General features: G+C 38.8%; 1 protein-coding gene across 1 annotated transcript in view; it reads right to left on the bottom strand.

The window, feature by feature from the left end:
* The window catches only part of PPA1 (inorganic pyrophosphatase 1), a 67,083-nt gene that overhangs the window by 12,138 nt on the left and 42,365 nt on the right, over nt 1-12,580 (bottom strand). Inside the window, exons 5-8 of the mRNA XM_072130510.1 lie at nt 4,768-4,854; nt 4,548-4,674; nt 1,460-1,587; nt 1,111-1,196 (exon numbers count right to left, since the gene is read on the bottom strand). Coding sequence (XP_071986611.1) covers nt 1,111-1,196; nt 1,460-1,587; nt 4,548-4,674; nt 4,768-4,854 — 428 coding nt within the window. The remainder of the gene's footprint in view (nt 1-1,110; nt 1,197-1,459; nt 1,588-4,547; nt 4,675-4,767; nt 4,855-12,580) is intronic.

Here is a 12,580-nt window from a genome sequence, read left to right as displayed (position 1 = left end):
ATGAACAGTTCTTACTTGGCCATTCTCGGTAGTTAGGCCTTCATCTAAGTGGTTGAACACACAGAACATGCGGAATTGAAAAACTTCCACATTACCGTAAATACTTGCACCTGATCTGTGTTTAACCACACCCGATTTTGGAAATGCCCAAACGCCTACTGAAAATGGTGAACTGAGCCTCAGAGAACTGAGAGGCAAAGCACATACATAACCTACTGCTCCATTCAAACATATGTGGTGGTCATAACAGTTTTAATAACTAGTTGTTAGGCAAAGGGAACCTGCCATTACAATAAAGCCACCCAAAATACATCAATAAAAACTAAAAAGGATTTCCTTTATCCCTACATGGGATGCAATGTTTGTACATGCAAATCAATGATGTGAAACCAATCAAAGTGAGAGTCTTGCATATCCATGGTTGCCTGCACTGCCCTCCCTCCCTGTCACTATCACACTGCCGGTATGGGACTTAGAGGCTATCTGCCAATATTAAAATAGACAAAGCTTTCTTTACTGGTTTACTTTCCCCTGCTTGCTCAAATCAGTAAGGGCGATGCCACACATCGCGTTTTTGGATCGTTTTAAAGCATGCATTTTTGAATGTTTACCATGTGTTTGGCTGCTTAAATCCTGTTTATCTTCATTTCTAGAAGTGTAGGCAGCTGTTAAATTAAAACCAGCCAAACACATGGTAAACATTCAAAATTCTTTACATGGTTCAAAAACCTGGATGGGAGGCATCACCCTGAGGATGAAGAGAATTCCTGAGGATGGGGTGAGGACCAGGTGAAAGACACTGGATATGTCAAGACAAATGAACTCAAATCAAAAATCAACAAATGAAGTTTAGCAGTGTCAGTGAGGAGGGCAGGTAGCTTGTCTGTATACTGCATTTGCCGGCCTTCATGACTGAACAGAGGATATCAATATAAGTCTTTTACAAGAATGAGGTACACGTTCCACTGATGTCGGTGTCCATGGGATTAGAGCCAACTACAGTGTGTGGTTTGTGGTAGGCGTTACTGGTGACAGGTTCCCTTTAATACCTACAGTATAACATCACATCCGCACATATATGTACTATACACTTCTGCAAGTAGAACTCACCAGTTAATTTCTCCGCCATCCGTATTCTTGGTGACCAATGCCTTCCACTGAGCATGAGTACATTTGATCACTTCAATTGCAAAATCCTGTAGAACAATGTAAAAGGACATCCAATATAAAGACCGACTTAACACCAAATTCCTTCAGATTCCTGCCACAAGTGACATTATCGCACTTAAACATTTCACAACTAAAGATATTAGTACTTTGTTTTTTTTCAATCTGGCTCATTTCTCAGAAAGGGATTTTAAACAGCAAGTTCATTTTTATGAAGCCACTTCTAAGTACAAAGGTTTTATAATATTATATAATAACTATATGGATGAAAGGAAAAAAAAAAATGAAGTACCTTATTTTTAAATTCAGCATCAAAGGCAAATTGGTTCTCTGGCTTTCCATCAGGAACCTTGTACCTTCTAAACCAGTCAACAGTAGATTCCAGATAATTGGGTTTCAGTCTCCTGACATCTTCAATATCTGAAAGCAGAAGATTCTCCTATTAGTGTAACATAATCCAATTAACCAGACACGCGCTGTAATACATAGAGGTGCTTGCTGATTCTATAAAGTGATGACTTTCTTGACACTTAAAAGAAAGCGAACAAGCAAAGTCGTCCAAACTATGATAATTAAGGATAATGAATGCAGATCTACCCCCTTGCTGCCAATGTTATTTTTTTCCCCCGTTTAAGTCTGTTGGCTCCTTTCCTTTAAAAATCCATAACTTTCCAGTTTACAGAGCAGTAGTAAACTACTGCTAGTTTTCTGGGCAATGTATTGAACTTCCCAGTTTCCGCATTAAATTTCCAATGTCATTTAAATGGCCGGAACGAAAAAATCCAAAATGGCGCAAATGTTTTTGACAATTTTGATGCAAATTTCTTGTGGGCTCTGGTTTAAATGGCTTCTACCATTTTCTCTTAGTTTTTTTGGTCGGCAAGATCACAGGGCTAACAAACATATTTATTATTTTGCTGTGGGTATAGTGTGGCTGTGCACGACTTCTATGAGACCGTCCACAGTGGGCGGCTTCAAAAACCAGACAGTCAGGGCCCTGGCTGGGCCAGTCAGGAATGGTCAGAGTTGTTCTGAAGCCGCTGATTTATTGGAAGGTTAACCATTGGCCCATTCTCGAAGAGGTTTTCACCCAGAATCTCTCTGTACTTGGCTTCATTAATCTTTCCTTCAATTAAAACCAGTCGTCCCGTCCCTGCAGCCGAAAAGGACCCCCAGAGCACGATGCTGCCACCGCCTGGTTCCACTGTTGGGATTTTATTTGGCAGGTGGAGAGCGGTGCCTGGTTTTCTTCACACATATCACTTTGAAGAGACAAAAGATGGAACTTTTTGGTGTTAGTTCTGACAACAGAATCTTATTTCTCATAGTCTGGGAGTGTTTTTTTTGCAAACTATATGCAGCTTTTACATGCACTGAGAGGCTTCTGTTGACGCTATGCCATAAAGCCCCGAATGGTGGAGGGTCACAGCAAGGAGTCTGAATACTTATGATCATGTGATATTTCAGTTTTTTCTTGTTTAATAAATTAGCAAAAATCAGTTTTTTTCTGCCAATATGGGGTGCAGAGTGTACATTGAGAAAAATAACTTTTGATCACCAATTGGCTTCAATTAAGCAAAGGGTGAAATATTTAAAGGGGTCTGAATGCTTTCCATACCCACTCTATAGCACAAGAGAACCAGGTCAGTTTTTGTAAAGAAAAAAATTACACACAAACCACAACAATACACCTAATATACAGCAAAGACATTTTTTGAAGCAACTAACATCATTCTCAATGATTTTTCTTCTACCGCGGTTATTAGATCAGGATTAAAAGTGGAGATAAAGGTTGACAAATAATAATATATTGAGATGCCATCTCCATCCTAATGAAAGAAAAATAATCTCCAAAAAAAAGCAATTTTTCCATACCCAGCTGCCTTTTGCAGCACAACCAACATTTATTTTAGTACAGGACAATATAAGAGAAAGGAAATTGATATCTTTAACCAGAATTCCCTGTACGCAACACCATAGAATAGCTTTTTCACAGCACAAGGGAAATCAGATAACCCAAACAGACCTGAGCCAGATATGAGAATCTTTTGTGCCCTGAAACAAACAAAAGGCAATAGTGGTGGCAAACACTAAGGATTGTGATATTATTAGTAATCCATCGTTTCACATTATTCAGATACAAGAAAATTAAAGTCTCTACCTAGAAAAAACATTTTTTGACTTTGTAAATACCCAAATAGGCATTTTATCAAAATATTATTTTTGTTTTTATGATTGTTAATAATGAAGTTGGTATTTAATTTGGGTCAAAGAGCTTAGAGGGTTTGTCTAGGTTAGGCCTTACTTTTAAATACACAGCAAGGGGGATGTATAAAAAAGTGGAGTCTAAATCTGTAGTGGTCTATTCACCAACAGAGTTGTTTTCCGTGCCGGATAAATCACACTGGATGATGTATCAGGAGTAGTTTAGAATTCTGGAGGGATACTTTAAAGCAGCTATTAGTTGGTCTACTTTACATCTGGATTTTCTGATTCTCAGACAGAATTTCCTGGTGCACAGTTTGGGCACACCCTTTTTCAGACAAGTTGGAAAACAGCCCGAAAACTGTCTAGAACCCTTAATAAAATGTGGTGCACCAGCTGGAGAAAGATTTGCCCAAATAAACAGCTGTTAACATTTGAGTTTATAAAATCCAACCGTTAACATGATGTTAAAATGTGCATCAATACATTGCAAGGTGGGGCACAGAGCTGTTTAATTAGGCAAATCTCTTTCCAGCTGGTGCACTGTGTTTTTAACACACGCTAGACATTGACTGCACCTTAAAAGGGTGAAGAACTCTTGGGCCAGTTATTTCTGGTAGGTGCCATTTAGACCAGAAGCCATTTTATCTCCTCCGACTATCGCTCACCCAATAATATTAAGTATTCAAGCCATTTTTCTAGTAGATAAGTGACCTAATATAGCAACCAACACCTTGATTATGCCCCATAACAGCAGCACAGGGCAATCACAGGGCCATGGGGCAATTAGATTTAGTCAATGTATAGACTGGATCTAGGAGGTCCAAATTTCTTCAAAGGGGGCCTCCAAAAAACACTTTGAGCCTTGCCTCCCTAGCAAACACTAAACACCGGTCTTAGTGGGAGGATGAAGTCAGTCATGTACAAGTAAAATAGTTTGGATTTACAGTTGCTAGCATTTAACATATAAAAAAGTTTCTCCTGCTTTGAGTACACCAAGAGTTCCCTTAGGAAAGGGTTACTGCCCCAAGGACAAGACCTGATGCACCATATATACTGTATTATGTACTATAGTGTATAAGTATCACTTACCATTTTTATTATGCATTATTATTATGATTTTTAAGCAGTAATCCAGGATCGGATTCATCCACAGTTGGCTCCCCGTTACTCACCATTGTAGAGCGCAGCATCCGGGTCTTCAACATTGATAACCATAATTTTCCAATCGGTTTCTCCTTCATCGATCAATGCTAGGGTGCCAAGAACTTTAACCTTAATGACCTCTCCTCTTTCACAAACCTAGTGGGAAAAATGTGCAGCTGTAACCAATAAATGTACATTTTCAGGAGTAGATTTACACTATATTTGACATTAGATGACAAAATGTATTACCTTACTCCCAATGTCGCATACGTCAATAGGATCATTATCGCCACCAAATCCAGTATTCTCGTCAATGTGAGATGGATTTTCCCAAGTCTGAAAGAAATTTTTTTTTATTAGCATCATCCTCTTTAGGTCCTGTAATTATGGGAAGGATGGAAATCTGGCACATTCTTTATTAGACCAAAGAACATTTAATACAAAACAAAGCCTCAAAGGAACCTAAAGTCTAAAAGAAGTCCTGATAGGTCAGCTGTTTTGGAAGCCTGAGCAGGACCTACAAAATACTATGCTTTTCGTGTTATGGCTTACTGGTGGAAATAGTTTTTATGCATTGTGAACCAACCATGCCTTGAGAAGGCTGTAGTGACACTGATGGAGAAACATATCTTGTTTGGTCCCTGAACTGAGTGCTGTACATAAACACATTAATTCCACATACACAGGAGCTGCCCGAACTGTCCAGACAGGACTAATCAACCTGAGCTGGATGACTCATACACAGCAGCTGGAGGATGGTGCAGCGACTGATTACTTCTGCCCGTCAGGGACAACACAGGGATGATGTATTCTCGGCTTATGCTGGGCAGAACAAGGCTGAAGCAGTACATAATTAGGTTTAGAAGAAGTGCAGAATCAGCCACAGAGCCGCATTATCACAATTTTATAATTTGTTTTTTTTCAGTAAAACCACCAAGTTCAGCCATTAAGCAAGATATGTTTCCGCATCAGTATAGATACAGCATTCTCAATGTATGTTTGGGTTCCCATTGCATAAAAACCAAATGGTAGATTTGCTTTGACTTGCGTCTTTCCCACTATCAGTGTTCAATACTATTAGGGTTATGACAGTATTCCTTAGTATCCAAGTACTTATTTAGCAAAGGTGACCAATTTAAATTAGACACAGGATTGGTCTTAAAGGGGAACTGTGGGCACGACAGTTGCCTTTAACCCCCATCCCCCCCCTAAATGTTTATGTGGGAGGATGTAAGCCAATGGTAAAATAAAAAGTTCAGAAGATAAGTTTTAAATGATGTGCCAACCTGTGTACAAACTGCAGACAAACTGTATAATTAAAATGTACACTAAGAATATTATGTTCAATAAGTTATATAATATGGATGGTAAATACTGGGTGCCTCACCGAAGTTCCCTTCCATAAGCTAGAATGAGCGGCCAGGTTAAACTTTGCCGTTTGTAGCTTTAATTTTTCCTTTGCCTTAGTTGTTATCGATGCCCTCCTTCCTTCTAAACTCTGCTTTTATAATTATGCTAATGGTGCCAAAGGGTTTTGGGAGAGTTACCAGAGTCACCTGTGCTACAGCTTCACAGGCTGTTATACTGTCTCCCCCTCTGCCGGATGAAATCTCACTGCAGCAGAGGAAGTTTCAGCACAAAATGAGAGGTGTGTTCCAGCGCAGTCTAACAGCCTATGTAGCTACAGCACAGAGTGCCTCATAAGCATGATTTTAAAAGTTGCTTTCAGAAGTAAGGAGACAGCGAACAACAAATTTAAGGAGATTAACGCAGTCACAGTGCCTGAACCTATAAGCAAGTATCCCTGATTTATCAGGCTTGATTTTAATCGTAGATTTCCTTAAAACAGTGTAAAAAAAAAAGTGACCCACCCATGTTTAAAAATCCTAGATATATTAAAAGTTTGTTGTTGGGAAAATTTGGTATTAAAGGGTCAGCTGTAAATTTATTTTTCCAATAATATTACGCATAACATACAATATAAAGAACTCTAAAAATGTGCATAAAAACACATATATATGTGATGTCATATTGTAATTGACACCATTTCGAGGTAAACATTAACTAACAACTGCAACAAACCACAAGACATACAATATTGTAAGGAAAACCAGTTTTGCTTCCTCCATCTGACCTACAGACATGCACGAGAGAGAATTCTCCTAACTAATGAATCCAATTGGCAATCACTGTAAACCACAAGTTCCTGACTAGTGCTGAATATCAGAAGGGAATAGGAATCAAGGGAAATCCTACAGATCTTGTTAAACAATGCTCATGTTTTGAAGACTTTGTGCCAGCAGTAAACCACATCATTAACTAGGCTTGTCAAATTCAGAATAAAAGTTTTCTAGAACAAAGTTTTTAACGAATGTTGTTTTCAAGTTCGTATTTCGTTATGAGGGTTTCCTGAGATCTTACATACAACATTTGTAAACTAAAAGTCATGAAAATTTCTTGAATAACTTTTTTTTTTAAATTTTATTCAAGTATCCTGCAGTATATGTTGTTAAGGGGTTAAATAATAAATACTAATAGCACCTACAGATTAAGCAGCGCAGCACAGAGCTTTCCAAATTGGTCTCTGTCCCCATCGAGCTCACAATCTAATCATCCTACCATTAGGTTTTGCAGCAAACCAGAGGACCCTGAGGAAACTCATGCAAATATTCTAAAAACCATAAAAGGAGGACACATGCTAATACTAGCAAAAGCAAATATTAACATGCCAACCTTCCTTGTATTTTGGGCTATGCCATGCTGACCCCGGTCATCCAGACTGTACGATGAGTGGGGCAATTAAGGTGGATATTTTACTATGCTGGGAGAGGTTGGGATAAGGGATAACTGTCATGGCACAAAACTTGTGGCCATTTAGTCCGTATCAAAAATGGGTGGGGTTATGAAGGGCAACAATGTGAGGAAGAGAAACGGCCACAGAGAGGAGAGGCAACAATGTGAGGAAGTTAGGTGCCACATAGTAAGGAGGAAAGGGGTCACAATGGGTGGAGAGGATGTAGCAGTATAGAAAGCTAGTGCATTAATGGTGGTGGGTGGGGGAAATAGGCCCACCATCCTTGTGGTCTCCCCTTCTCTATCCCAAGATAGAGATGTCTAGTGTGTCTGAGGTGTAATATGCATACCTGCAATCTATATTTAGGGTTCCAGGCATTGTAATCAAGTTGTGCTCAATTATTTAACCCCTTAAGGACGCAGTTTTTTTCGCTCTCCACCTTCGAAAATTCATAACTTTTTCATTTTTACGTGTACAGACCTGTGTGAGGGCTTATTTTGTGTGTAACAAATTTTACTTTCCCGTATTGTTGTTATTATATTATATATAATATTATTATATTTTAACATGCCGCGTACTGCGGAGTTGAAAAAAGATTCCAAATGTGGAAAAACTGAAAAAAAAAAACCAAAACACACGTCACGTTCTTGTGGGCTCAGTTTTTACGAATTTGACTGTGCACTCAAAATAACACCTCAGCTTTATGCTTTGGTTCGGTGTGATCGCGGTGATACCACATTTATACAGGTTTTATTGTGTTTTAATACATTTTCAAAAATTCAACGAATGTGTACAAAAAAGAAAAACATTTTTTTGCCATATTCTGAAGCTAATAACTTTTTCATACTTTGGCGCACGGAGATGTGTGAGGTGTCCTTTTTTTTGCGAAATGAGCCAACGTTTGCATTGCTACCATTTTGAGGTGTGTGCAACATTTTGATCATTTTTTATTCCATTTTTTATGTGATGTAAAAAGGTGTAAAAGTCGCATTTCGGACATTTGGGCGCCATTTCCCGTCTCTGAGGTCACCGCCGGCCGTAACCGTTTTTATATTTTGATAGGTCGGGAATTTTTGGATGCGGCAATACCTAATGTGCCTGTGATTTTTACTGTTTATTATGTTTTATATCAGTTCTAGGGAAAGCGGGGTGATTTGAATTTTTAATATTTTATAAAATTTTTTTATTTTTTAAACTTTTTTTTCCTTTTTTTTCCCACTATTTCTTAGACGCTCTAGGGTACATTAACCCTAGATGGTCAGATGGCTCCTACCATATACTGCAATACTTCTGTATTGCAATATATGGCATTTTTGCAGCTCATTCATTACAATGAGCCACTGGCTCATTGTAACGAATCTGCAGATGCCAGATAGACCCGAGGCTACCATGGCAACCGATCGCCGCCCCCCAATGACGTTCGGGGGCGCGGCGATCGTAATAAAGATGGCGCCGCCCGTGCGCCTCCATCCTTTAAATGCCGCCGGCGACGAAAGAGTTAATAGCCTTTACTTGCACCGATCGCGGTTATTAGCGGTGGGAGTTTGCTGCAATATGCAACAACCCCCACCTTTGTATGAAGAGGACTCAGCCCGTGAGCCCTCTTCATACATTCCCTATACCTCGGCGCAGAGCGTTAAGGGGTTATCCGAATTTACTAATAAATTGGGGCCAGCCTGGGCCATTTAAAAATAATAAACATGTACTTCCCTCTAGCGCCGCCGATGTCCCGCGCCGCGGTGCATCTGATCCGTGCCCGCTTGTTTACAGGGACGTAGAAGCCGCACGTCGGAGGATTCACCGGGCAACATATCCCACTGAGGGTGGGGGAGGGAGGTATACAATCCCAGACTAATGACACATGTACCCTTTAGGGTTTATGTTGCATTACCGCTTGTAAGGTTTTAGAGAATAGCACATCATACACAAAGCTGACCCTCCCTTAAGGCTCAAGCTTCCCACCAGAAAAAGGACTCTTAACCTTGTCTTATGCTTTTTAAAGTATAAAAGGGCAAATTGCACCAAGCACCAATCCACGCTAATGGTTAGATACTATACATACACGTTATTTATTAACTGATTGTTAAAATACAAATTACATCAAATACATCAAATTAAAATACAATATTGCACAATGTAATGGTATGCATACCAGTGTGTAACACTTTGTAATATCTCAGGCCGGGCTAAAAAAGGGGCACAAATGGCACCATAGGGCCCAAGTGCACATCTGTGCCCTTAATAAGAAATAAGAATATAAAATGTAGCTATAATTATGTACCGTGGGGTTTATGCATAGTCTCATATAAGCCAATAAGTTGTAAACAGCTCATATATGCCGATTGGTTATAAACAGCTCACATATGCCGATAAGTTATACGCCTTTTAACTCCTCAGATTTTTCATTGGAGTTCAGAGTAATGAAATAGTTGGTTCTTGTAATATGTCCCAATAATGTTTGCTGGGAATGCAATTTATATATTTTGCTTAAAAATGTATATCGCTAGACGCGGTTCTGAGCTCTGCTTGGCTCTTTCTTCAGTAGCAAAATAACAGGAGCAACTATACGTCCTCCAAAGAAAATACCGTGAGTGTGACACTGGTCATGACCGACACGACTTTTAGTGAACAGGACTGTTTACAACACTTTTCACAACATTTTTGAGCAAAATATATAAATTGCATTCCCAGCTAACATTATTGGGACATATTACAAGAACCAACTATTTCATTAGTCTGAACTCCAATGAAAAATCTGAGTTAAAAGGCGTATAACCTATTGGCATATATGAGCGGTACATAATTATAGCTACATTTATATTCTAATTTTTTAGGCCCTATGGTGCCATTTGTGCCCCTTTTTTAGCCCAGCCTGAGATATTACAAAGTGTTACACACTGGTATGCATACCATTACATTATACAATATTGTATTTTAATTTGATGTATTTGATGTTATTTGTATTTTAACCATCACAGTTAATAAATAATGTGTATGTATAGTATCTAACCATTAGCGTGGATTGGTGCTTGGTGCAATTTCCCCTTTTATACTTCCAATTTTCATACAGTTAAGCACCTGTATATCACCTGAGCACATTCATTGCTAGTTTTGATTCAATGTTGGGGTTAAGGTAGTGCCGAGTTATTACCATTAAGGTTAATAAAGTGTTACATTATTCACATCTTTAAACCTCCATACTATGATAAATGTTCCAGAAATGTTTTTTTCATGAACCAAAAAAAAAAAAAAAAAAAAATCTACATTTCTTTATCTTTATAAACCATATACGGTATTAAAAACATCAAATGATGCATTAAAAATAGATAAAGCGTGTAAATAGCTCCAGGACATAGTTATAACTTTTAAAAAATCTTAACAAATGTAAAAGCAAAATCTTTGCATGCGGAGATGAAAGGAAGAAGCAGTTATTTAGAGGCATAGTATTTAGGCCATAATACCCTTAAGTATTAATATTCTTTCTTCCGGCACATCATCAGGCCTAATAACAAAAAAACCCATACATATTGGATCAGGATTTCTCAGAAAAGATAGTAAAACTCTTGACAGCTGCTTATGGCAAGCATATCTGCTAGAAATTGCTTGTACAAGATCAAATAGGTTGTACTATTTCTGGAAACGTGGACCTAAAATATCAGTTTTCAGCCCGAAAATTTACTGCCACCACCACTAGAGATGAGCGGACCTGACGTTCCCATACGGGTGCAGGGTTCTGGTTTGGCTGCATGACCCAAACTTATTTCCAAATTGGAGAGACCCCTGGTCAATCATACCCACGGTTAATTGTTAGGGGCGTTAATTTGCCGTATTGGCTACTCAGCTAGCAATATGTCCGGGTCGTGCGGCAAAACGGGAACATCAGATGCGATGATCCCTTATCAAACAATTGTGTACAACTGTAATAGTAATATTTTTGTTAAGTGCAGCTACACCTCATGCCCCTAATCAATAACTGATATATGGATAACAATCTCTGAAAGGTTTCACAAGATGATCAACATCCTATTGGGTTCAGCAGGAAATGTACAGTATTCAGCGATCCAAAGCTCCTCCTCCTAACTTAAAAGAACATGAATATATTATTCAATCAGCTAATGGGTTAAAGGGCAACTGTAGTATTAAGCACACAAAGCTGCAGACCGTGTTAGGTAGCAGCCCCTTAAGAGCAGTGTATCCAAACCTATGAAAAATGCATTTTTATATTCCAAGAACCTCCCCTCTGCTACCAAACAGGTGGAGGATCTCATACATCAGTGCACCAGACCACAGTCCTGAAACATAAATGCATCTTCAAAGTCCTGCTCATACTAATACACCCATAAAAATGCCCAACTCTGTCGTTTTGTATGGTCATAACTGCTAACAAATTACCTTTAAGCAGATTAAGCGAAATTCTAAGTACGCATCCTCTGAGGGCATGTTCACTCAAAAGGTTGTTTTTCTTCAGGGACTAAGGAATAGATATTGAATCTTCACATAAAATTGACACCCAACTTAGCAGAAGAACTTATGAAAAAAATGGTATAGGTTCGGCACACACAGGAACAGCCGGGAGATATAAGGTAGAGTCTATTTTATTAAAGGCTCAGAAACATAGCAACAAGTACACTGACGATCACAGCGTTTCGATGCAAAGTAAAGACTGGATGCCCTCTATTGGTTTAGAAAAAAAAGTGTAAGTATGGGGTGGTTTCCAACAAAGAAAATCTACTATCAAAATCAAATATGATAAACTAGGGACACTTACTCACAGATCCAGGCACCGTGACTGTTGTAATCATATTAGTTATTCAAGGCCTGCTTTTTTCTAAAATCAACACCTTTTAAGCCTTAAGGGCTTGGTCAGGCTGTTACAGTGTGAGGAACACTCCCCCTACCCTCCTACCACACTGTTAGCTGCTGATATTACAATAAAGCAAGCAAGGGGGGCGGGGGGTGCCAAGGAGGAAGGGCGAGGATGAGACAGTCAAGGTACCTGGATCTATGAATAAGTAACCCTGGTTTATCATGCTCGATTTTGATGGTAGATTTTTGCTAGTTTTTCATGTGTATTTTGGTGTGAGATAGGCCTCAAAGTCCTCACCAAAACGAGGGGTATTCCGCAAAAATCAATATCCGATGCCAAAACACAATGCTATAAATAAATAAATATATATAACAAAACTGTCATTTGTCACAAAACGGAGCTTAAATAGTTTGATTTTATGATCCATAAAATGTTATGGGCTTTCTAACGTATGCAGAGTT

This window comes from Engystomops pustulosus, chromosome 11 (assembly GCF_040894005.1).
Source record: "Engystomops pustulosus chromosome 11, aEngPut4.maternal, whole genome shotgun sequence".
NCBI classification, from domain to species: domain Eukaryota; kingdom Metazoa; phylum Chordata; class Amphibia; order Anura; family Leptodactylidae; genus Engystomops; species Engystomops pustulosus.
The sequence above is the reverse complement of the archived record's forward strand: the minus strand, read 5'-3'. Positions and strand labels throughout refer to the sequence as shown.